The following is a 23,996-nucleotide window of genomic DNA, read 5'->3' as shown; positions in this document are numbered from 1 at the left end:
GAATAAAGACTTGAACTCCATCTTATTTTCATAAGCCTCATATTTATTTGCAATTTTAGATTGCGTTCATCCCGTTCTTGCTTGTGTTCTCGATTCGCTTGCAGGAAAGCCTTCTCGGCGAGGTCAATCGCATTCGTGTGGTTGATAACCAACGGAGCAGCGGTGTAATGGTTGCGGGGTCCGAATCAGTCTTGGTTCAAAGCCTAGATCATGAATGTCGAGTCTCCATCAATCGACGCTATCATACCTTTCAGAAGATCAGGGCCTAGTCTACATCATAGGGTTTCCTATGTTTTAGCATATCAAGTATATAATAGTATAGTCAAGTTTTAACACCATTCCCACACACATTCCACCCCGTTCCCTTTCTAGAGCTAGGTTTTGATCCTGGGATCGATATACCACCATCACCCCATCATCACCACATCACTACCACACCATCGCTCAGTCGACAGGCCAACTCCCTCTCGGCACTGTCTCAAGGTCCGTAGCCCCTGGCTACGACCGACACTCTCTCTCTCATGGGGGAAGAAGAGAAGGACTCATCTCACTATCTAGTTTAAGCGAAACCCAGGAAAGGTCCATAGCCGACAAGTCGACTCATGTATCGATCGATCAACCATACACTCTATAGAGGTTTTACATAACCACAAGATCTACCTTCTTCGCTGACCGTCGTCAACTAGGCTGATTCCGGCCGCTTGCTAGCCTAGGATAATGCCACTCTACCATTCAGCCCTGGTACACCCCAAGTTTAGTCTGGGGTGGCTAAAATGTGAGTCATGAGCTGGGTCTACAAGGTCTCCATGAAGTCTTAGAAGGGTGTGGGGGAATCCTCCGCGCCCCGTACCTCCTTACACTGTCCGCTATCAACCTAGCAGTAGTGGCAATATCCTACCAAGTAGTCTAGCTATCCCGCACCATATAGGACGAGTGGTACGTAAGGCGTCCCGGTGAATCTGAAGTACTAGTAAGTCCTTAGGGATGATCAAGCTAGAATGTCTTCATTAGGGTTTTCATTTACCGTGCCACCATAGCACCTCCATCCTGGGCTCCTCCCATCATAGGTTCACACCTAGGACCACCATATGTACCATTTACCCACCACAGGTATCCATTTCTAGGGGTGCCTAGGTAGCACCCCATGGCAAGACTTGCCCTAGGCTCATCGTATACTCCAACTTGGTCGACACAACCCTCACCCTCCACATACACCCAAGTCACACACGCAGCACTCTCCCCATAATCCAGATAACACCAGTTTCCACCACGCATTAATGTAGTATAAGCGTAGTAGAAGTATAAGCAGTGGAATATAGCAGTAAGCATGTGTCTAGCCTAATAGCAGGGTATGCAGGGGAAGGTTGCGTCAAGGTAAAGGCCATCAAGTAAGCATACTACCATGCAAGTCCTATCATAGTATGATTATAATAGTAAAGTAAAGCAATAGCAGTTCTACATTAGCCATGCATAATAGGTGCTACAAGATTGGGTGGGATGTGGCACCTTCAGTGAAGTCATCTCCGTACTCCTCATGGTACTCACGATCCTCGTCCGTCTAGTTCTCCTCCGAGTCTGCATACGATCGAATTATAGTCACGTTAGCGACATCTATAGAGTAGCACAAAGAAGCAATGAAAATTCAAAAGAGCCAAATGCACTCAAACATGGGTTCATTGCGTAAAGCTTGATTTTAGATGAATTTTGGTCCTAGTTTCGTATTTTTCAAAGGTCGTATGAATTAGTTATGAATTTCCGAAGTTTTAACCATTTTTGAAAATGAGAAAAGGCTGGATTAATATCGTGCTGACACGTGTCACGCTGTGACTGGTCCACGTGACATGCTGATGCCAGCATGACATCAGCATGACATCATCAGCTCGATTCCGAGCTGACAGGTGGGGTCCTGCTGACGTCAGCATGACGTCATCAACGTCATCGTTTTCGACAGGTGGGGCTAGATGCTCTTGGGTCACTAACTTGTGGGTCTAGTCAAAGTCAACATCAAGTCAACGGGGCGAGTCAATGTGGCGGCCAAGGCATCCTAGGGCTTTAGCCACGGTTGTCGGTGGCTCGGCGTGGCGGGGGTCGCCGGCGGGGCATCTCGGGGCTGTTCCAGGGGTCCTGGTGCCCCATTCTCTTTCAGACAGTTAGCGGGAGACAGGATATAGAGTCGACGATGACCATAGGGCGCGGTGGAGTCCGCGCGCGGTGGTGGTGCACGATGAAGCTCTAGCCGAGGTTCGGTGCTCGTGGCCAAGGTGCTACGGCCGGCTATCGGTGTCTGGGTCTACGCGACTATCCTCCAGGCGTCATGGTGGTGCTACGGCTACTTCCTAGTCCGGCGAGGTGGCCAAGTGCGTAAGTGGTGGCTGCGCCATGACGGCGGCGTCGTGAGCATGCTCTGCTATGGCATCCAAGGGCTAGGAGGAGGTCTCAGCAAAGGACTCACCGAGTTGTGCTGGTGGCGTTCGGTGGTGGTGCGGTGGCGAGGCGCGTCGTCAGGGTAGGTGCTCAGGGCGGTGCCAGGGCTCCAGTGATCGTCGTCTTCGAGCTCTCTACTCGCCTCCCCTCTTCCAAATTTCCTTCTCGGCCCTCTTCTCTCGGTGTGGTGCGGGCAGTTGGGCCACCGAGCGACGACGTCGTGGGCTAAGGAATTCTCTAGGGCGCTCTAGCGTCGCTTTATAGCCCCGAGGTCCGAGCTCCACCCATGGCGGATGGGGCGGATGGCTGACGATGCGCGGACAGTATCGCGGGTGCGGGTGGTTGGCGCAAGGGTTGCGTGGGCGTGGCACCAAGGGGACAGGGCCAGGTGATTTGCGTGACCCTAGGCCCGCGCTTGTCGTTTTGGTCGGGACTTGGTTGGAGGAGGTGTCGGTATGGGGAGGAAGAAGATATTGTGGCCGGGAGTGGCTGACACGTGGGGTCAGGTTGGCAGCGACAGCAGGCGAAGCAGAAAGGCGTGTGGGCGTGAGCAGTGCGCTAGGCTGGCTTGCTAGGCCGGTCGCTCGGTCGCGCGAGTTGGGCCGGCCTATGCGCGAAGCAGGGCTGGCTTGCAGGCCAAGTAGGCCGAGCCGCTGCAAGGCTTTCCTCTTTTCTTTCCTTTTTCTATTTTATTTTTCTTCTCCTTTGTTTGAATTCAAATTTGATTTAGAATTTGAATTCAAAATTGGTGTACCTTATTCATTGGAGTTTTTTTTAGATATGAGGCCCACAACACTCTTTTATATATATTAGGAACTTTATTTAGCTATTTTGTATAACAAAAATAGGTGTAGTTTTGTTATACAAAAAATAGAACTAGTTTTCTCTTTAAGCATTTATTCTTTGGTTTGATTTATAATTACTTTATGGTTTATTACCTTAAAAGAGTTGTTAAGCATTACATAAAGCAAATGGAAATCCAAATCACCATTTGAGTTAACAATGTATGCTACATTTTATTTGTTAGGATTTAAATAAACATAATTAACAAATGACATGCCATGCTCATGAAATTGTCTAGTTGGGTTACATCTAATGCAATACCTAGGGTTGGCTCCTACAGATGTCACTCAACATTGCATAGGGTAACAACAAAAATTTGTAGTTGTGATTTTTGGTGTGTGGATTTTTGGGTTGTTACACCATGCAGCCTGTTAGTTTCTGCACATATTTGACACTTCGAGGAGGGCCCATCTCTATTATGGCTCAAATCTGCTTTGCGCTTGCTTCGATTCCACGATGACTGACCAAGAATCTGAGTAGTTGTCCTGAAGGAACTTCGAATACACACTTGCTTGGATTTAGTTTCCACCTCCATCTTTTTAGGTTTTCGAAAGTTTCCTTTAAGTCTTCGATTAGTGTATCCGGGTTCTTTGTCTTCACCACAACGTCATCTATGTGTGCTTCTATGTTTTCATCGATCTAATTACCAAGGCATGTTTGGATAGCTCTTTGGTAAGTTGCACTAGCATTTTTTAGTCCAAATGACATGGTTTTGTAGCAGTAGGCACCGAATGGAGTGATGAAAGATGTCTTGCTCTGGTCTTGTTCCTTTAATGCAATTTGGTGATATCTTGAATAGCAATCAAGGAGGATAATAGGGCAGATTCTGCTGTTGAATCAACTATCTGATCAATGCGTGGTAGCCCAAATGGATCTTTCGGACAGTGTTTGTTGAGATCTGTGTAGTCGACACACATGCGCCACTTGTCCGTATTCTTTTTTTGTACTAGAACTAGGGTTTGCTAGCCAATCTAGATAGAGGATTTCTCTAATGAATTCGGCTACCATTAGTTTTGTAATTTCCTTCTTAATTGTTGCCTTCTTGTCGGGAGAGAATCATCATAGTCGTTGCTTCACTGGCTTGGAGCCTTCATTGATATCAATTCTGTGCTCAGCCAACTCTCTTAGGACCCCTGGCATATCGGCCGGCTTTCAAGCGAAGATATCCTTATTGTCCTAAAGAAAGTTGGTGAGCGCGAGTTCCTATTTTGCCGATAGGTGGGCACTGATGGTTGCCATTTTTGAGGGATCACCGGTGCCTAGGTCGATTTGCTTGACGTCAGCTTCTTTTGGTGGTGCTAGGATGCTTGGTCTTTTAGCCGGTATCTCGAGCTCTTCTAGGCTCATTTCTGCTGCAACAGTGGTTATTTCTTTTCTTCCATCGTTGGCTTGTGCTTTTGCTGTAATTTGGATTGCCTGAACATCACAGTCAAATGCGCGCTTTAGATCACTCTAAAGAGAGAGAACACCAGTTAGGCCCTGGTATCTTAAGCAACATGTACAGATAATGCAGTATTGCCATGAATTTTGCTAGTGCTGGGCGCCCGAGGATTGCGTGATATGATGAATCGAAGTCCGTGACTTCAAATTTGATGAATTCTGTATAGTAGTTCGAGGGAGTCCCAAAAGTAACCGGTAGGGTGATTTGTCCAAGTGGCATTGCTGCCTTGCCGGGTACTATGCCATAAAAAGGCGTGCTCATTGGTGTGATCATCCTAGCGAGTTGTAGTCCCATCTTCCTTAGAGTTTCTAAAAAAATGATGTTTAGTTCGGCTCCTCCGTCGATTAGTACTTTTGTAACAGTCATACCGGCAATGGTTGGATCTAGAACTAGTGGGTAATAGCCTACGTTTCCTATGCTGGTCCATTGGTCTTCTCTTGAAAATTGGATTGGGTACTCTGACCAATTGAGATATCTTGGTGTAGCAGGTTCTGCCGCCATGATGGTTCGTAACGCTAGCTTTTCTTGATGTTTGCTTCTGGAATCTGGAACTCTGGCAAAGATTACTACCACTGTCCCCCTAGATTTTTTGAATCCTTTGTTTTCATGGTTGTCTTCTTTTTTTCTGATTGTCTTCTTTATTGTTCCCCTTACTATCTTTTCTTGTGTATCTTTCGTTGAAGGTGTAGCAATTTCCGATGGTGTGTTTTCCACTGGAGTGCAAGGGGCAACGTATGTTCTCAATGTCATCATATCTTCTGGGTTTTGAAAACTTCTTTGATTTGTTAGCCATTGCTACTGTGTTGTCTGGACCACGCTTTCTCTCCTGATGTCTGCTGTTTCGAGAAATTTGCCTGTCCGGGTAGTCTTTATTGTTTTTATCCAGGAATCTTTCTCTTGTTTTTTCCTCTACAGTAATCATCTTTTCCACTGTTCGTATGAATTCTTCATTGTTTCTTGGGTTTTCTTTGCAGAAGTCTTGAAATTGCCACCTAGCCATGATTCCGTGCTGAGAAAGCTTCGATTACTTCTCAGTTAGGTGATGTCATGTACTTGAGCTCGTAGTTCGCCAAATCGTCGATAGTAATTTCTTAGACTTTCCCCTCCTTTCTGCTTGAGTCCTTTTAACTCTACGTGGGATGATTGGATGTGTAATAATTCCCATGAAATTTTCACAAAAAAGCTCTTTGCAAGTCTTCCTAATTTCTGATTGATTCTGGATTTAATTTGTCAAACCACTGAAGGGGCATGGTTTTTAGGGCCATGGGAAAGAACAAGGTCTTGATGTCATCGTCTCCTCTGGCCAATTCAATCGATTGCGAGTAAATCCTGAGCCATTGCTTTGGTTCAGTCTTGCCATCGTACTTGGAGTGGTTGGACTGGTTTGAACTTGTGAGGTAGTCGTATTGAAGCTAGTCTGTTTGTAAAATAGGGGAATCTATCGTGCGTTCTGGCTTCTGTGTATTCTGATTCAGCGCCCCCTTCTTGCCAACTGTTGTCTCGGTGAGAGTAGTTTTGCGTAGCTGTCCTTGTGGGTGCTTTGCTTCTGGCTTTCCTTATTTGTACGACCTAGTCTTTTTTATTATGATTTCTTCTACTTTCTCTGTTGTGACTTCCGCTTGGTCCAAGTCTCTCGAAGGCGGACTTTCTTTGATTTTGATCTTCCTGTTCATGAGATGTTGACCTGTCTGATAGTCTTGAGCGGGCCCTTCCGTCGTGCGTCCTTAGGACTGTTGACCGGAGGAAGTCCCAAAGTTGTTCTTGTTTTTCATTGGGATGTGAAGTCGCCCTGAGTTCTTCTAGTGCTTCTCAGATCTTATCGTAGGGTGTATTTGCTGCTCGTCCTTCTTTGACCTCTCGCTCTGATTTTCTTCTGTTGTACTCAACTAGATCTGACTCATATTTGATCTAAGTGTCCTTTCGCTGCTTAGCACAGCGTTGACGTCCTTGTTTCAATTTGTTCTTTCTTTCTCCCGCTTGCCTCTGACTCTCAGTCTCACCATCGTGCCCCTAGATAAATGGTGATATGTTGGATTCAGATTCATCTGAAGACCTAACGTCGGGTGCTTCTGGGGGAATCAATGGTGATCGAGGATGGTGAATCATGAATACTTCTCTAGCGTGAGTTGTTCTATCATCGTCGTTGATTTCCGTACTACTAGAGCTGTTGATAACTTCAGTAGAGGTTTCAAGGTCATAGATCGAGTCTCCTTCTTGGTAGGGTAGAGTTGTTGTTGTTGTATCATCGACTAGTTGGGTGTCGTCATCCTCAGGAACAGAACCTGGCAAAAGGACGATGCAGTCTTGAGATGTTATAGTTAAAACGAGACCTTCCTGGGCTCCCTTCAGCGGCATTCTAAGCACGGGATAGGTGGATCCTTCGGGCCATGTCTGATAAGATGTTGCCATGTTGTGGAGTCCAAACGGAAGAGGACCCGACTTTTTTGAAGTACTCTGAGTGTACTCCGAGTAGTATTCTTGATAGGTTGATGTCATGTTTTGGAGCTTTATCAGAAAAGAACTCGGTTTTCCAAAAGAACTCAGATAAGACTTCGTCTCGGAAACAGAACTTGAGTTTGAATCGGATGCGTGAAGTCACGAAATCCGAGTTGGATTGGACATTATGAGCTACGTGAATCTTCCGGCAAGCTAATCTGTCGTTGTCGCCGAAATGGAAAAGTCACGATGATGATCTAAATCTTCGAGGAGATGTCCTTGGAGCTTGCCATCGTCACCTGCCTCGCAAATCCATGAACCAAAGATGAAGGTTGATCCCTTCGAGAAGATCATGTTGGCAAGGTCCATCGAGCTCTCAGATGCAAAGTCACCGAAATCCCCTACCTGGCGTGCTAGCTGTCGATGTTTGACCACCGATAGCCTACCATGGGGGTCCCCGAGGCAGTATGTTCGGGCTTCAGCGTATGCAGAACTCGATGCTAAACGTAAGAGACAGTCGATTTATCCTAGTTCAGACCCTCAATCTCTGATCGAGTAATAGCCCTACGTCCAGTCGGCGTTAGCCTTTGCGTTGGATTGATTGTAAAGTGTTGTGTTGTACAATTGTTCTCTGAACTCCCGATCCAAGGAGCCATTGCCCTCCTTTATATAGTTAGGAGGCCAGAGTCCTAGTCGATTTACAATAAGAGTTCCTAGTAGGATTACAGAATAATACTACTACTAAAATTATAGGGGAAGAATCCTAAGTTAGACTAGTTCTTCTCCCTTCTTTGCGGGGTATCCTGTGGGTCCTGCACCGACATTCATCCCAATATGGATTGCATGTCATTGTCACAAAAAAAATCTAGTTTTCCATATCAAGTAACCAAAGCCATGGCATCCATAAATCTTGAATGTACATCACGGTCGCTTCCTAGGAAATCTTTCGATAGTACAATTCTAAGACCAGCATGTGACGCACAGGGCTTCTCTAGCGGCGAGAGTGTCTAGAAGACCCTAATGAATATGAATTAAAAAAATATTAGTAGTTCCTTTCTATTGAAAATAGAAAAAACAAACATTCTTGTCTCCGATCCCTTTTTACTCAAAAACATCTAACCTGGTATAGATCAGCACGGATTAGATCTTGATGCGCCTGGTTTTGAGTACCAGTCTAAACGCATTGACTCCACTTTCACATACATATCAACGACCCATTGCTAGAAAAGCCTTCTGCCATGAAACATGATATTAAATTCTCCTTCACGAATCTGTAGCCTAAAACATAGATATTCCCTAGCACTAATGTATCGCCGTGACTCTGTAATTTCTATTCATAACAACAAATAGATTAAATATCATTCTATATTGAATTTATTGAATTCATTCTATTTTGAATTTATTGATTGGCTAAAATATATTTTACCTTGTCTATCAGTTACACCTTCATTGTCATTAACATTGTCGTCCCTTTGAACATTTTCTATTAAAACTAACATAATCAATTTGAGAACAACTAATAATATTTAAAATAGAAAATAATGTTGCAAAGAAAAAAACCTTGACCTTCATGAATATTCATTTCTGAGACATCATTGAGTTCAATAAGCGTTGGGCCTATAGAAAAGTATTAAAATTTAAAATTGGTTGTTAACTGAATTTTTGAGTGAAAAAACTTGTTTATGCAGATAAAAAATCACCTTTTAGTACACGTTTAGTATATTTCTTCTTTTGGTTTTGATGGAGGTGAGTCTTGATATAATATCTTCTTATCCTCCCAACCAGTTTCACCATTAGGGTTGAACAGAGGATATGCTAATGGATCATAGCATCCATAGTACGACCTTATATAATGAGGTTGATTTTCTTTACCATAAATAATTATGCTACGGTCAAACCTTTGTTGTGGGTCATTTCCATCAAACCATATAGCAACAACTTGTTCCCTTGCAGGCGCATTATATCTTCTCTTGGTCAACAAAAATACTTGTATTCAGCGCAATAGTGTAGCAATCCAAGTTGGTAAGAGTGCCAACATTCTTAAATACTTGAAACATATGGATTCTCTTGCATGATGTCCAATATAGTGTGGATCACATGAGCATCAAGGTGTGGAGACCTTTTGATCCTATGATGCATAGTCTCATCTGTGTCATAAAAGTACAACTACATGTGGTGTGGTCCCCGAACACCAGGCACAAGTTGATCCAACTTGTGATATATTTGGCCATGAGCTTTAAATGTATAAATACCAGTACCCTTTCGTGTTGCCAAACTACGATCAATGGAAACCCCTATACCGGTGAAAGAAAAGTGTGAATTGAAGTAACGAATGTTTCTTCTAAAATACTTTTCATCCTAAAATACTTGTGAACAATCGACGAAGTTCATCTGGCACCTCTGGTATAAATATATTAACCCAGTCGTTCCGACAACAAAATGCAGGACCTTCACCTTCAAACCTCATTGTGCGACAATAAAAACAGTTTTGCACTTTTTCAATACATGATGGGTCTCAGCCTCTCAGGAAGATTCGCGTACACAAAGTCAAAAGGATCTGAGCAATTTGGCATTGACATAGGTTCTTGATAATATTCATAATTGAAATCTGCATATATGTTAAATCTTTATTCATTTGTCCTGCAAATTCATCTTTTAGGGAAATTAAGAGTGCATAAGTGAAGGTGAATACCTTTGTCGTCAAATACTCTTGCTTCATCATCCTCATAAATGTTTGGTAGATCTTCTTCAGATTTTTCTTGATCTAAATCATTTTCTGTTGCAAGAAGTTATTTACTTTCAATATATATTAATAATGCAATTTAATGTTTTTTCATGTTGAACAATGTTTTAAAGAGTAATTTTTTTACTTCTATTCTATGCATTGTATCTTCTGGTTCCAAATACTAGAATCAAAATCTTCACTTGAATTGTCAACTTGTACCGAAAATTTTAAAATATTACAAAAAATAATGTTAAGTGAGCCAACACACTAGATAGCTTATTGATTTGATGGAAAATAACATACGACTTGTAGCCAGTTTTTTTAGAACGGTACCAACGTTGGTACTTGCGCTTTCTGGATAGATATTGCTCCTTATCAACACCAGAAACCGTTACATTGCCTCTTCATTTCTTATTATTGGACCCAAAATTTATCCCTTTTTCTGCATCTTTATTATTACACTGCACACTAGTATGTTCCGTTTCACATTTTAGTGTGTTCTGCTTCACATCTATAACATATAATAGTACTGCAGTAATATTTCAAATTTGATATCAAACATGTGTTGTTTGCTATCATCATGTTTGGATTAGGATGATGTTCTTTGTTAGCACTGGCCTTAGCCCTTAACTTTGCACGATAGTTACGTTGATATTCCCGATTTCTAGCCCATCTTTCTACCTCTTTATTATTAGACAACACACAAGAATGTTCTATTTCACATTATAATATATTCTGTTACACATTTATAACATATAATAGTATTGTAGTAATATAATTTAAAATCAAACCTAGCACTATTATCAATATATTCTGTTACACATTTATAACATATAATAGTATTGTAGTAACATAATTTAAAATCAAACCTAGGATCAGGTTTTTTTTATTACCATCAGCCTTAACCCGTAACCGTGCACGATAGTCGCGCTGATATTCTCGATTTCTAGCCCGTCTTTCAACATCTTTATCACAATTCATTACATCAGTAGCTTGCGCTTCACGTTTCCTTTTACATCCTATTGAATTTATATTCTCCAAGCCGACTTCGGCCCTGTTCGTTTCGCTGAAAAAAACAAGCCGAAACATTGTTCCGGTTGATTTATTGTGAGAGAAAAACACTGTTCCGGCTGAAAAACAAGCTGAAAAGTATGAATTATAAGACAAGCGAAAAGAGCCTTCATCCTCTAACAAATATTCAAAAAGGTTAATTGATTTTGAAATAAATATTCCCAATAGACTTATTTATAAAAAAAACAAATAACATAACACCTTGAATATTGCCATCTGATGTTGTGGTCAGATTACCATCTTGTCTTGTGGTCGAAGCCATAACAAAGTTTAGGTTGTCTTGTTTATATTGTTAATATGGAGCACTGCAATCAATGAACTTTAAAGCAATGGTGAAACAAAAAATTAAAGATAAATGCATAAACTGGAAATATATTATAGAGCCAAGCGAACAAAAATTTAAGGAATTGAGGTTTAGTTAGATGGAAAATAGATTACTTTTTAGAAACAGGCAGTTAAAAGAGAGGTACATCCAATTGAAGTTTAGTTGCAACTTGCAAATCGGATAAGAGTATATACTTTTTAGAAATATGTAGTTCAAAGAGTGCAACTTGCAAGTCGGATAAGAGTAGATTACTTTTTAGAAATCTATAGTTGAAAGAGAGGTCAGAAAGAGTAGATTTCTTTCTACAAATCTGTAGTTCCAAGAGAAGTCATAATAATTTTATAAACATGCAACACATATTATATTAATCCTCTCTTTTTAAGATCGTAATCAATCTTTATTTATTAGATTAGATCATATCAACACAAAAAAAAATTATACCTGCAGTAATCAATCTTCTAATGTCTCCGGCAAAGAGTTGTAGGTGTCTGGCAGGTCGGCAGCTACAGAAGGCGGCACCAGTCGCTGGGGACCCGCAGATGAAGCTGCTAGTGGACACGCGTTCACGGAGCGTGCTGTATGCGGAAGCTCGGAAGAACGCGCTGACTCTATGCCGCGGGAACCTGATGACCGTGACGCTTGCGGCAGATGACCATGTTAGGACAAGGTGATTGATCACGTTAGGACAAGGCATTGATCAGGAGATCGGACTATATGGGAGACGTGGGCCTCCGTCTGCCCGTGTGCCTGATGTCGGAGGTGTGGGCGGGTAGACTTTTGTTTCGGTGAAAAAAGACAGCGAGCGGCGACGGAATTGTATGGCAGGAACGTAAGAATCTACGTTTTGTAAGATGTGGCCCACTTGTTAGGAGGTAATAACATTTATTATCCCTTGGATCTAGATCTCAAATCACATCTAAGGGTTAAAACATAGGGTGGGTAGGAATTTCCAGGCAACATGTATTTTTCAAACCCTCTTTTATAGTATAGATAGATATAAAAGGATAAGGCCTAGTTTGGTTACTGCGGTACCTTCTAAAATTTCTGTCACATCGAATATTTAGACATATACATGTAGTATTAAATATAGACTAATTACGAAACTAATTGCACAACTTGTGACTAATTTGCAAGATGAATCTTTTAAGCCTAATTAGTCCATGATTTGACAACGTGATGCTACAGTAAACATGTGCTGGTGACAGATTAATTAGGCTTAAGAAACCGTCTCGCAAATTAGCCTCCATCTATGTAATTGATTTTATAATTAATCTATATTTAATACTTCTTATTAGTATCTAAATATTTGATGTAATATGAATTTTTAGAAGCGACTAGAGAACCAAACAACCACTTGTAACACGGATAGGGAGGCCTTGTGTAAGGCCCATTCGGCCCGGCTCGAGCCCCACAACAGGTCTAGGGTTTCCTGGTTCTCCCACGGGGTTTTTGGAGGCACATATATAACCCACACGCCGCCGCCTCCCCCCTCTGCTTCGTCCCTCCATTTTTCATATCCTCACTCGCCGCAGCCGCCGCCGGAGGAAGCCCGGTCGTCACTCGCGATGGGCAAGCACCTCAACTCTCTGGTCACCGTCGTTTCTCCTCGCGTGTTCCCTCTGGATCTGACCTTTCTGTTTTCGGATCGCAGCCCGGATCAAGGTGCACGAGCTGCGGGGAAAGAGCAAGACGGATCTGCAGGCGCAGCTCAAGGAGCTTAAGTCGGAGCTCTCCCTCCTACGCGTCGCCAAGGTCACCGGCGGGGCTCCCAACAAGCTCTCCAAGATGTGTGTGCCTGACGGCTCTCTCGCCCTTCTTCCTCTTTTGTCATACTGGCTTTGCTTCGAGCTGATTCGAATCGTGGATCTGTGGTTTCCTCTCTTGCAGCAAGGTTGTGCGCACCTCCATCGCGCGCGTGCTCACCGTCATCTCACAGAAGCAGAAGTCTGCGCTGCGTGAGGCGTACAAGAAGAAGAAGCTGCTCCCGCTCGACCTCCGCCCCAAGAAGACCCGCGCTATTCGCAGGCGCCTCACCAAGCACCAGGTATATACTCACGTTCCTTGCGTCTACTTTAATGCGTCCGCAATTGATGCGTTCTCTTTCCTTGCTGAAAGCGCCTATTTGATTGTTCTACCAATGCTGTGAGGCTAGCTGATATTTAGGGTTTAAGATTCGTTTTGTACTGTAACTCTTGTGATTACTTTGAGTTGTCGAATTGATCTTGTTGAGTGCCAAGGTGCTTCTGTTAATTAAAAATGGTTCAGACGATTTGTATGACATATACATTCACGCGTAGTCGCAGTGGTAATTTCATGTCGATTGTTGAAGCAGTATTAGATAGTAGTAGTAGTGATTATAGTTTCATTGGTTGCCTCTGCCATTTACTATTTTTACTTGTGAATGAACACCATGAAGTTTTAGTTTGGATAGTGATTCTGTATTTGGTATCAACTTGGTGCAGTGCTAATTGTGTATAGCTTTCATATTTACTTGGTTTGACTAAAGATAGGTTTATTGTAGAATAAAATGACCCAATGGGTTAGGGGTTTGTGCAAAGCTTGGGTGCTTGTTAGTTGATGTAATTGTATATTTTGTATTCCAATTCCATAAATATGTTCCTTTGCTAATAAATGCTAGTGGGAGCACATTTTTTTATTGCATTTGCCTAAGTGCATCGTTGCAAGCTGCCATTGGCCCTGTTCAAGCTGCCATTGTCAGTCTCAGATTGACTGATTTGCATGTCATGGGGTGCTAATTGCTATTAGCAATTTCTAGTCCAATCACCTTGGTGCTAGTTTTCATATTCTGTAGGGTTTACATTTCATTTGCTAGTTGTCTAGCTGTTGCTCTTCAGTGGTAGTAGCTATAATGACATGTTTGTTGGATGGTCCTAGAGTGACATGTTTGTTTTTGGACTGATGGTGTAATTGATTAGTGAATAGAATGTTGTGTGCTATCTGCACTAGTGTAATGTGCACTAGTAGCTGAAGTAATTTATCAAGCTATACACCGATCTTGGATCTTCTTGTTTATTGACTTTTGGTGTTGGTGCTGTTCAGCTCTCCTTGAAGACCGAGAGGGAAAAGAAGCGTGAGAAGTATTTCCCCATGAGGAAGTACACTATCAAGGCCTAGATTAGTGAAAGAACATGCTTTATCCTGTCATGATTTGCCCAGAAATTCCTTGAATTTGATGTATCGCACATCTCTCGTAATCTAAGTACAATGTAGCTGATCAACTGCATGATGAAAAATGCATACTTTTTGCTCGTTGAAATGTGCTTTCCATTTTCAGTTTCCTCTTGATCAATACGATTTGTGGAATGAATAGGGATGGAGTTTGTTCACTTGTTACGTGCATTGAACACTAAGTTGGACGAAGCATCTGCAGAAGTCTTGGAAGCATCTGCAGAAGCCAATATGTAAAATAGTTTTGTTCTAAATGATGAAATGGTCAGAGCATCTGCAGAAGTTCCTAATAATCTCTCCCATCCCCATAAAATTGCTATATTGGGGAAGGTATATGAACTCCAGCAGTTCAAAATCCATCTCCCCTCAAATAAAATGAGGGTGCGTTTAGATCCAAAAAATTTTGGATTTTGGCTCACTGTAGCATTTCGTTTGTATTTGGTAATTAGTGTCTAATTATGGACTAATTAGGTTTAAAAGTTTCGTCTCGTGATTTCTTGACCAATTGTGTAATTAGTTTTTTTTTTCGTCTATATTTAGTACTCCATGTATGTGCCGTAAGATTTGATGTGACAGTTACTATGCAAAATTTTTTGGCAACTAAACGGGGCCTGAGTCGCAGCTCCTTAATACTTCTTTTCTTTTGGCGTGAATAGAGTCTTTGGCTCTGTTCGCTGGTCTGAAACTTGGTTAAAACTAACTGAAAAATATGGTTCCGGTTGAATTATTGTGAGAGAAACACTGTTTCGGCTGAAAAAAGAAGTCAAAGAAGTCGATTATGGGGTAAACCGAACAGGGTCTTTATTTGTTTGTCTATGCTATCTTCTTTGAAAAGCCGTTTTTACCAAATATTTTTAGAAAAAGTCTACTTCACCCCTCCCTCATCTTTCATACTTGGTCTACTTCACCCCCACTATGAAATTGTCTGTTTTACCCCCCCTGAATTTTCTAAAACCGTCTATTTTACCCCATGGGCGGTTTTCAACGGCGGGTTGCTACAGTAGCAGCGGGTCTGCTACAACAACAGTGTGTTGCTACAGTGCCGGTGTTTTTTAATTTCTTTTTTTTATTTATTTTTGGTGATTTTTTGAAAAATCATAGAAAAATCATAAAATGAAAAAACTAATTTTATTGGACTCCAGATGAGTAGATCTACACAGTGAATATATAATACGGTATGCTTTAGTATAAATTTTTTTTTGTAGCTTTAAATTAATTGGAAAATCCAATTTTGTCTGTAATTAATTAGAATTTATCTATAACTAAGTTATACATAGTCCAATGAGTACGAAATTTTTACTATAGTTTAAGCATACAATAATTAGCGTACCATAAAAATTTTACCACAATTGGACCATAGAAGCTGCAGCTATGAATTATTTCAATTAATTACAGACAAAATTAGATTTTCCAATTAATCTAAGGCTACAATAAAAATTTTGTACTAAAGCATACCGTATTATATATTCACTATGTAGATCTACTCATGTGGAGTCCAACAAAATTAGATTTTTTATTTTATGATTTTTCTATGATTTACTGTTATTTTTCAAAGATTTACCAAAAATAAAAAAATTTAAACCCACTGTACTGTAGCAAACCTGTTGTTACTGTAGCAAAACCTGCTGTCAAAATCCGTCCGAGGGTAAAATAGATTGTTTTGGAAAATTCAGGAAGTAAAACAGACGATTTCATAGTTGGGGGGTGGAAGTAGACCATGTATGAAGGGGGGAGTTAAGTAGACTTTTTCCAAATATTTTTTGAAAATAATTTTAGCTTTCTATGGAACTGAAGCCAAAGAAAACTGTTTCACTAGTGATGCTGTCTGTCTGTTCACAACACCATGCCCCGTCCTGTTGATTGCCGCGCTGTGCAGGAGAAGCTACGGAAGGTGGCCTTGAGGCGGGCATCTGGGCCATCTCCGGTAGCGTTCACTGCACCGGCAGCACCCACCATGATCACCTTCAACGCTGGACTTGACGTCAATATCCAAAGCGCATAGGAGGTGTTCGACGGAATGCCAATGACGTAAATAGCATGTCCTTTTGTGTCTATGTTTATGCCATGAATGTGAGGATGTCTGAAACAAATTGCTAATTAGTCACGCAATTTAGATACATCTTCAGTCATGTGTGCTTGTGCTCAGCCTGTTCGGCAGCATGTAACTGCTTTTATCTAGCTTTGGTTTATTAGCCGGCCAATAGTGTTTTTCTCTTACACCAAACCAGTCAGCAGTACTTTCAACCCATGGCTTATAAGTCAATTCAGCCGAAACGAACAGGCTGATAGATAGACCTACTTTTATATATTTATAAATGATGAATAATTGTTTATTCCCATTAAGTTAGTGTATTTGCAGAATTTGTCATTTAACTGGATTGTCATGTCTGCACAGACATCTATAGTTTCTTCGAAAGAACTAGAGTACAGAACATCTATCACCCTGTTCGGCTGATACAGTTTCAGCTGATTTCGGTTGATTCAATAGTATTCTGTCAGAGAGAATAAACTGAAACACTGAAACAAGCTGAAACTGGATCAGCCGAACGTGCTCATAGAAGTATATTTGCAGAACTAGAATACTGGACACCACTAGACGTTCTGTATATCCAACAGGTCTGGGAACTAGAAAGTCCTCCGTCGATTCCTTGCGCTATTCACCTCAAAAGATCATCTTTTGTGCTTCTGCAGCCGTCTGCATACCACACTTGGGCAAACATACGCAATGGTTGTGAATGTGTTACCACCGAAAAAGTCAAAACAAAAAAAGGCCCTTCACTATTGTATCCAAAACGTTCTCTGGCCTTATTAAAAAAAGTTCTCTCGCAGAGTTTGATCCGTGGTTTGATGTCAAAGGTGAACCGTGGACATTGTAAATAAAATCTCAATTGAGGTAAGTCTGATAGCTTCGTCATAAGTTCATAACTAAAATAATTCTGGGCAAAATTTGACTTTCACAGTTTTCACGAGTGCATTGACTGTGCATGTAAGCATTTCCAACCGAACTCCTAAATTATGATCCCTTATCCTTTAAAGTAGCGCCTAGACTTCACCCCCTATTTAGCTGTGAACTCCAAACGATCTCTTATGCGCCTGTTTGGCTGGCTGAGCTGGCTGGGCTAGTGCTGGCCAGCCGACTCATGCGGAGCACTGTTCACAACGATCTAGCCGGTTGGCTTATTTTTCAGGCCAGCCTGAACAAGCCTGTATATTTGCCTCCCTATTTTCACGTTTCACCCACCTCTGTTTAATTCATATATCTTATAACTAACAAATTAACCAGTTTTCAATTCAACTCATTAATGCTACGTTGCCTCAAAATTAACACGAGATGTTCAATTACAGGAAGCCTCACAAAAAAACATCATTACAGAAAGCATAGTCCCCACCAAAAGAATCTTCTTCTCTGATCTCTCACTCTCTTTTCCTTGTATGTTCACCTGTCTTCCCTTTCTCCCTTATCGCTCTATCTATCTACTTCCCTGCTCTCTCTCTCTCTCTCTCTCTCTCTCTCTCTCTCTCTCGCTCGTGGATAGGAGATGGCCAAGCACAGGCAGCAAGGTTCCGCTACAGCGTGTGCGGCGCTTGCTGCTTAGCCACGGAGCGACTGGCTCAGCCCTGCAAGATGGCGACTCGGTTTTACCAGGCGACGGTGCTTGCTGCTCCTGCCGGCCAGCGTGTGTGCTACAGGTGCTGCTCCGGCCGATGCGACTCGTAGCTGCATAGGATCCACCGTTGCCACGCGACGGTGCGATGGGTCCGGCAGGTACACTCCATCTCTCTCGACAGGGTGCGCGGTGGTGGATGAGGGCTCTCATCCGGTGGCGGTGGGGATGGTTGGAGACTGATTTTTGCAGTTTTGACCCTCAAAAGAATGGTAGGATCCAGATGAGAGAGGTCCACTGGAGTTGACATTTTTACCCCTATATAAGGATTAAGGACACACTCTGGTTTGAGCTTTTTTTTGAACCATGGAAGTGATCTCCATTACTCAGAAACTGATGCCAAATCATTGGCTACAAGGACGCTAATACAAGCTGGTTTGAGCTTTGTGTTGTGTGCACATTGGCAAACACATGATGTAAATAACAAGGATGAAAAAGGAAAAGTTTTAATCTCTCTTGCTACATAAAAAAAGATAGTGGGCGAATCCGCGAATACCTCACTGTAATTCAATTATTCCATGATCAACTCAAATATGATGGATAAGTTTGGCTGTTGTGGTCTTTGTGGGGCTTTTGTGGTCTTTATGGGGCTAGTTGTGGTCTTTGTGTTTTTAGGACAGCATAGGACAACATCTTAGACTAGAGGACAGCATCTAGGACAAGCATCTTAGAATAGCATCTAGAGGATAGCATCTTAGCATCTAGGACAGCATCTTAGACTAGCATCTTGGCATATGCTTGGCTGGCTAGCAGCCTATAAATATGTATCCTCAACCCCTCGGGTTGGTATGGTATTAAGAAGTAAATCAGAAAATTGTCCCAACTCCTAGTGTCATCCTCTCTCGATAAGAGTAAGAATTCTGCTACTTCAAAGAGTGAGAATTCAGCGACTAACAAGTGGTATTAGAGCCGTACTATCCTGTAGCCTAAGCATCTCCTGCTCATCTCTTCTCCCAGCCACACAATAGCCCCAGCTACGAGCAGCAGCTTCCGGGCGCTCCTGCTCACTCCTCCCCTACGCAGCAGCTCATCTGAAGCAACCCTCTCCCCACGTAGCAGCCCCCCGGTAGCGTGTCATGTCCGTAGGGCAGTCTCAGCGCTCGGTCGCCTCGAGCACGCGGCGTCGGCAAGAGGCCAAACTTGCCGCGGTAGAGGAACGCGAGCGAGCGGCGGCAAAGACCACTGCTGCGGCAGCAAGGGCGTCAAGGCTGGCAGCGGCGGAGCTGGCAGCAGCCAGAGCGGAGGCAAAAGCAGCGGCGGCGGCGAATGCAGCGCGTGCGGCGGCGGCGAATGCAGCGCGTGCGGCGGCGGCAGAGGTCAAGGCTCTACGCGGCAGCATCGACGGCTCCATTTCCGCTGATGACACCACCGACGCGGACCTCGAGCTGCTAGAGAGGGAGGTAGCGTGAGCGCGGGTGGCGCAGTGGGTAGACGCGCATGCCCACGAGCGTGGCGGCAGCCTAGACAGGCGCGGATGCGCTGGCGGCGCTCCTGGAGGAGGCGCGCACGGCGGTGGCGCTTCTGGGGCAGCCGCGCATGCCCACGAGCGTGGCGGCAAGCCCAGACAAGCGCGGACACGCCGGTGGCGCTCCTGGAGGAAGCGCGCATGGCAACTGGTGGTGGACGGGTCGATGGAGAGCGCGGCCTTCACTAGGCAGCGTGGCTCTCTCTCCTCAGATCGGTACCGATGGGTCGATGGAGAGTGTGGCCTTCACAGGCAGCGTGGCTCTCTCTCCTCGGATTCGGTACTAGTGGTTACCACGGGCTTCAGGCTGTTGTCAGGGACGTCGGTCCCTGGCGGTGGGTGGCCTACCCTCACCAAGACCAACTACGTCGAGTGGGTTACGGTGATGAGAGTAAAGCTCCAGGTGCGGCACATGTGGGAGGCAGTCCGATACGTCGACTATGACCTAGATCGACGGGCGCTGGATGCCCTCATCGCTGCAGTCCCGCCTGAGATACAGTTCTCGCTTACCAACAAGCGGACTGCTAAGGAGGCTTAGGACGTCATCGCTGCGGCACACATCGGCAGCGACCGCGCCCGCAAGTCCACACTGCAGGCACTTCGCAAGGAGTGGGAGAACCTGGCCTTCAAGCCAGGTGAGGACGTTGATGACTTTGCTCTCCGCCTCAACACTCTATTATAGAAGATGGTGCAGTTCGGCGATGACACCTACGGTAAGGAGAGAGCTGTCAAAAAGCTCTTTCGCTGTGTCCCCAAGAAGTACAAGCAGATGGCTCGCTCGATCGAGTCCCTGCTGGATCTCTCCATGATGTCGATCGAGGAGGCGATAGGTCGCCTCAAGGTCGTCGACAGCGATGAGCCACAGTCTCTCTCGGGGCCCATCACCACTGGCGGGAAGCTCCTTCTCACTCGGGAGCAGTGGCTTGCCAGCCAAAGTGATCAGAAGAAGGGGGAGCCTTCTTTCGCGATAGGCGGCCGCAAGCATGGCAAGCCATGCAAGGCGCGCAGAGATGCCTAGGCTAGGGCACGAGGACGTGCCGAGGGTGATGCCCACGGAGGCGCCTAGGGCGACGCTGCCGGCAGGCACAAGCCGGCACGAGACGACGCCTACCGCAACTGCGGCCAGCTCGGCCATTGGGTCAAGGACTGTCGACAGCCACGACAGTATTCAGGCCCACGTCGCACAGGCGGAGGAGGAGGAGCCGGCTCTGTTCATGGCACATGCAAGCATTAAGCTACCTCCAGCGGACACCGGCCGCAGCGGCTCTCCTCCACCTCGACGAGCCAAAAGCACACGCCCTCCTCGGCGATAGCTCCAGCAACTGACAAGACTGACGGGTGGTGCCTCAACACCAGGCGCCACCCTAACCGGTCGACGGGAGTTCTTCATCCGAGCTTGACTCTAGCGTCTGAGGCTCCGTCAAGTTTAGGGATGCCTCTGGCGTGGAGATCAAGGGCGTCGGCTCCGTCATCTTCACCACCATGTCTAGGTGAGCACAGGCTAGCTCACCGAAGTCTACTATATCCTCGCGTTGAGAAACTCCATCATCAGCTTGGGACAGCTGGATGAGAATGGTTCGCGCGTGGTGGTTGAGGATGGAGTATTGAGGATTTGGGATCATCATCGTCGCCTTCTTGCCAAGGTATCCAGAAGCGCAAATCGACTCTACGTCCTTAACGTGCAAGTGGCACAACCCCTCTGTCTCGCTGCTTGTCGGGACGACGAGGCGTGGTAGTGGCACGAGCGTTTCGGGCATCTTCACTTTGAGGCCCTGAAGCGGCTCAATGCCACAGAGATGGTGCGAGGCCTACCGTGCCTCGACCATGTGGAGCAGCTCTATGATGTCTGCGTGTTGACAAAGCAGAGGCAACTCCCCTTTCCATAGCAGGCTAGCTTTCGAGCCAAGGAGAGGCTCGAGCTTGTGCATGGGGACTTGTGTGGCTCGGTGACATCGGCCACACCGGGAGGACGACGCTACTTCCCACTGCTCGTCGACGACCTCTCCCGCTACATGTGGGTGATGGTCCTCGGTAGCAAGGGAGAGGCTGCGGACGCCATCAGGTGCGCGCAGGCTGCTGCAGAGGCGGAGTGTGACCGCAAGCTACGCGTGCTGTGCACCGACAACGGTGGCGAATTCACGGTAGCTGAATTCGCGTCATACTGCGCTGACGAGGGCATTCAGCGCCACTACTCCGCGCCATGCAGCCCACAGCAGAACGGCATCGTCAAGCGGCGCAACCAGACGGTTGTGGCGAAGGCTCATGCCCTCCTCAAGTAGAGGGGGATGCCAGCTGTCTTCTAGGGAGAGGCGGTGGTGACGACCATCTACATTCTCAATCGCTCGCCTACCAAGGTGCTCGACGGCAGGACGCCGTACGAGGTTTGGCATGGGCGCAAGCCGATGGTCTCCCACTTGCGGGTCTTTGGCTGCCTCGTGTTTGCCAAGGAGCTTGGCCACATTAGCAAGCTCGACAACAGGAGCACTCCGGGAGTGTTCATCGGCTACGTGGAGGGCTCGAAGGCCTACCGCATCCTCGACCCGAAGACACAGCGTGTGCGCACGGCGTGCGACGTTGTGTTCGATGAAGGGCGAGGATGGGCATGGGACAAGGCGGTGGACGACGGCTCGGCTCCGACGTACGACGACTTCACTGTCGAGTATATCCACTTCGAGGGAGCTAGGGGAGTAGGCGGCTCTTCTTCGGTGAGCGTGTCTACCCCAGTCCCCGAGCCTCCACCGACCCCGGCGCCTGCTACTCCGACAGCACCACGCTCTCTAGCCGGGACCTCGGCTGCGATGAGTTCTTCGCCGGCTCCACCACAGCCGACAACGCCATGCACTCCAGCACCGACAGGCACCACTCCGGGCACGTCTACTCCACCACCAGCTCGTGTCGAGCATGGCCCGGTTGAGCTTGCTACTCCGCTCTCTCACGACGAGGAGCGCATCGACACGTACCACGACGGCGAGCCGTTGTGGTATCGTACGATGGAGAACCTTCTCGGCGACCAGCCGGTGCTGGAACCGGTGCCTCATGACCTAGAGGCATAGTTGCACCTTGCGTACGACGACGAGCCTTGGTCGTTTGCAGAGGCCGAGAGACACGCGGCATGGCACACCACTATACAGTTGGAGATGGATGCGGTTGAGAAGAATCGCACCTAGGAGCTTGCTGACCTTCCTCAGTGGTCACCGTGCGATCCACCCTTAAGTGGGTGTACAAGCTAAAGAGGGATGAAGCCGGTGCCATCGTCAAGCACTAAGGCTCGCTTGGTGGCATGAGGTTTCATGCAGCGGGAGGGGGTCGACTTCGATGACGCCTTTGCTCCCGTGGCACGGATGGAGTCCGTGCGACTCCTCCTTGCACTAGCTGCCCTAGGAGGGCTTGGCGTGTTCATCACATGGACGTCAAGTCGGCAGTTCCTTAACTGGTGACTTGAAGGAGGAGGTCTACATGCACCAACCGCCAGGATTTGCGATCCCCGACAAGGAGGGCAAGGTGCTCTTCCTAGCGCAAGGACCCTCTATGGCTTGCAGCAGGCACCGAGGGCGTGGAATGCCAAGTTGGATTCCACGCTAAAGGGGATGGGCTTCAAGCAACGCCCGCACGAGGCGGCCATCTACCGACGAGGCAGTGGAGGTAATGCTCTGTTGGTGGGTGTCTACGTCGATGACTTGGTGATCACCGGCACCAAGGATGCGGAGGTGGCGGCATTCAACGAAGAGATGAAGGTCACTTTCCAGATGAGTGACCTGGGGCCTCTCTCCTTCTACCTGGGAATCGAGGTGCACCAGGATGACTCCGGGATCACGCTTCGACAGACCGCCTACGCCAAGCGAGTCGTTGAGCTAGCTGGGCTAACCCCAGCTCTCACTCCAATGGAGGAGAGGCTGAAGCTGAGCCGCGACAGCACGATGGAGGAGGTGGACAGCTACGCTAGTACCAGCGTCTTGTGGAGAGCCTTCGCTACCTCGCCCACACACGGCTGGACCTGGCATTCTCCGTCGGCTATGTTAGTCAGGTTCATGCAGCGACCGACAACGGAGCACTAGCAGGCTAGTGAAGAGGATCATTTGCTACGTTGCGGAGACTCTCGACCACGGCCTCTACTACCCTAGGTGCCCTGGGGCGGCACACTTCATCAGGGTACAGCGACAGCGACCACGCCGGTGACATCGACACCAGCAAGAGCACTGAGCGGGATCCTCTTCTTCCTCGGCAAGTGCCTCGTTAGCTGGCAGTCGGTCAAGCAACAGGTGGTGGCCCTGTCCAGCTGCGAGGCCGAGTACATAGCGGCCTCCACCGCTTCGACTCAGGCGCTCTGGATCGCTCGACTGCTTGGTGATCTCCTCGGCAGAGACACTAGAGCGGTGGAGCTCAGGGTGGACAGCAAGTCCGCTCTGGCCCTG

General features: G+C 46.0%; 2 protein-coding genes across 2 annotated transcripts; both read left to right on the top strand.

Moving 5' to 3' along the window:
* The first annotated feature begins 12,699 nt into the window (after positions 1–12,699).
* Positions 12,700–14,542, top strand: LOC136497643 (large ribosomal subunit protein uL29w-like). Its single transcript, XM_066493485.1, has 4 exons — positions 12,700–12,834; positions 12,917–13,052; positions 13,153–13,309; positions 14,326–14,542. Exons 1-4 carry the CDS (start codon positions 12,831–12,833, stop codon positions 14,398–14,400), a joined length of 372 nt encoding a protein of 123 aa, XP_066349582.1. The 5' UTR covers positions 12,700–12,830; the 3' UTR covers positions 14,401–14,542.
* Positions 14,543–19,195: 4,653 nt separating this feature from the next.
* Positions 19,196–19,528, top strand: LOC136495649 (uncharacterized). Its single transcript, XM_066491527.1, has one exon. It carries the CDS (start codon positions 19,196–19,198, stop codon positions 19,526–19,528), a length of 333 nt encoding a protein of 110 aa, XP_066347624.1.
* The last annotated feature ends 4,468 nt before the right edge of the window (positions 19,529–23,996 follow it).

The sequence above is a fragment of the Miscanthus floridulus genome, chromosome 12, assembly GCF_019320115.1.
Source record: "Miscanthus floridulus cultivar M001 chromosome 12, ASM1932011v1, whole genome shotgun sequence".
Lineage (NCBI taxonomy): Eukaryota > Viridiplantae > Streptophyta > Magnoliopsida > Poales > Poaceae > Miscanthus > Miscanthus floridulus.
This window is presented reverse-complemented; position numbering and strand designations above follow the sequence as displayed.

Excerpts from the sequence above, each read along its gene's own strand:
- LOC136497643 (XM_066493485.1), top strand. Across the intron at positions 13,053-13,152 it reads CCCAACAAGCTCTCCAAGAT|CAAGGTTGTGCGCACCTCCA; the intron begins GTGTGTGCCTGA and ends CCTCTCTTGCAG. Across the intron at positions 13,310-14,325 it reads GGCGCCTCACCAAGCACCAG|CTCTCCTTGAAGACCGAGAG; the intron begins GTATATACTCAC and ends GGTGCTGTTCAG.
- LOC136495649 (XM_066491527.1), top strand. The coding sequence starts at position 19,196 with ATGTCCGTAGGGCAGTCTCAGCGCTCGGTCGCCTCGAGCACGCGGCGT.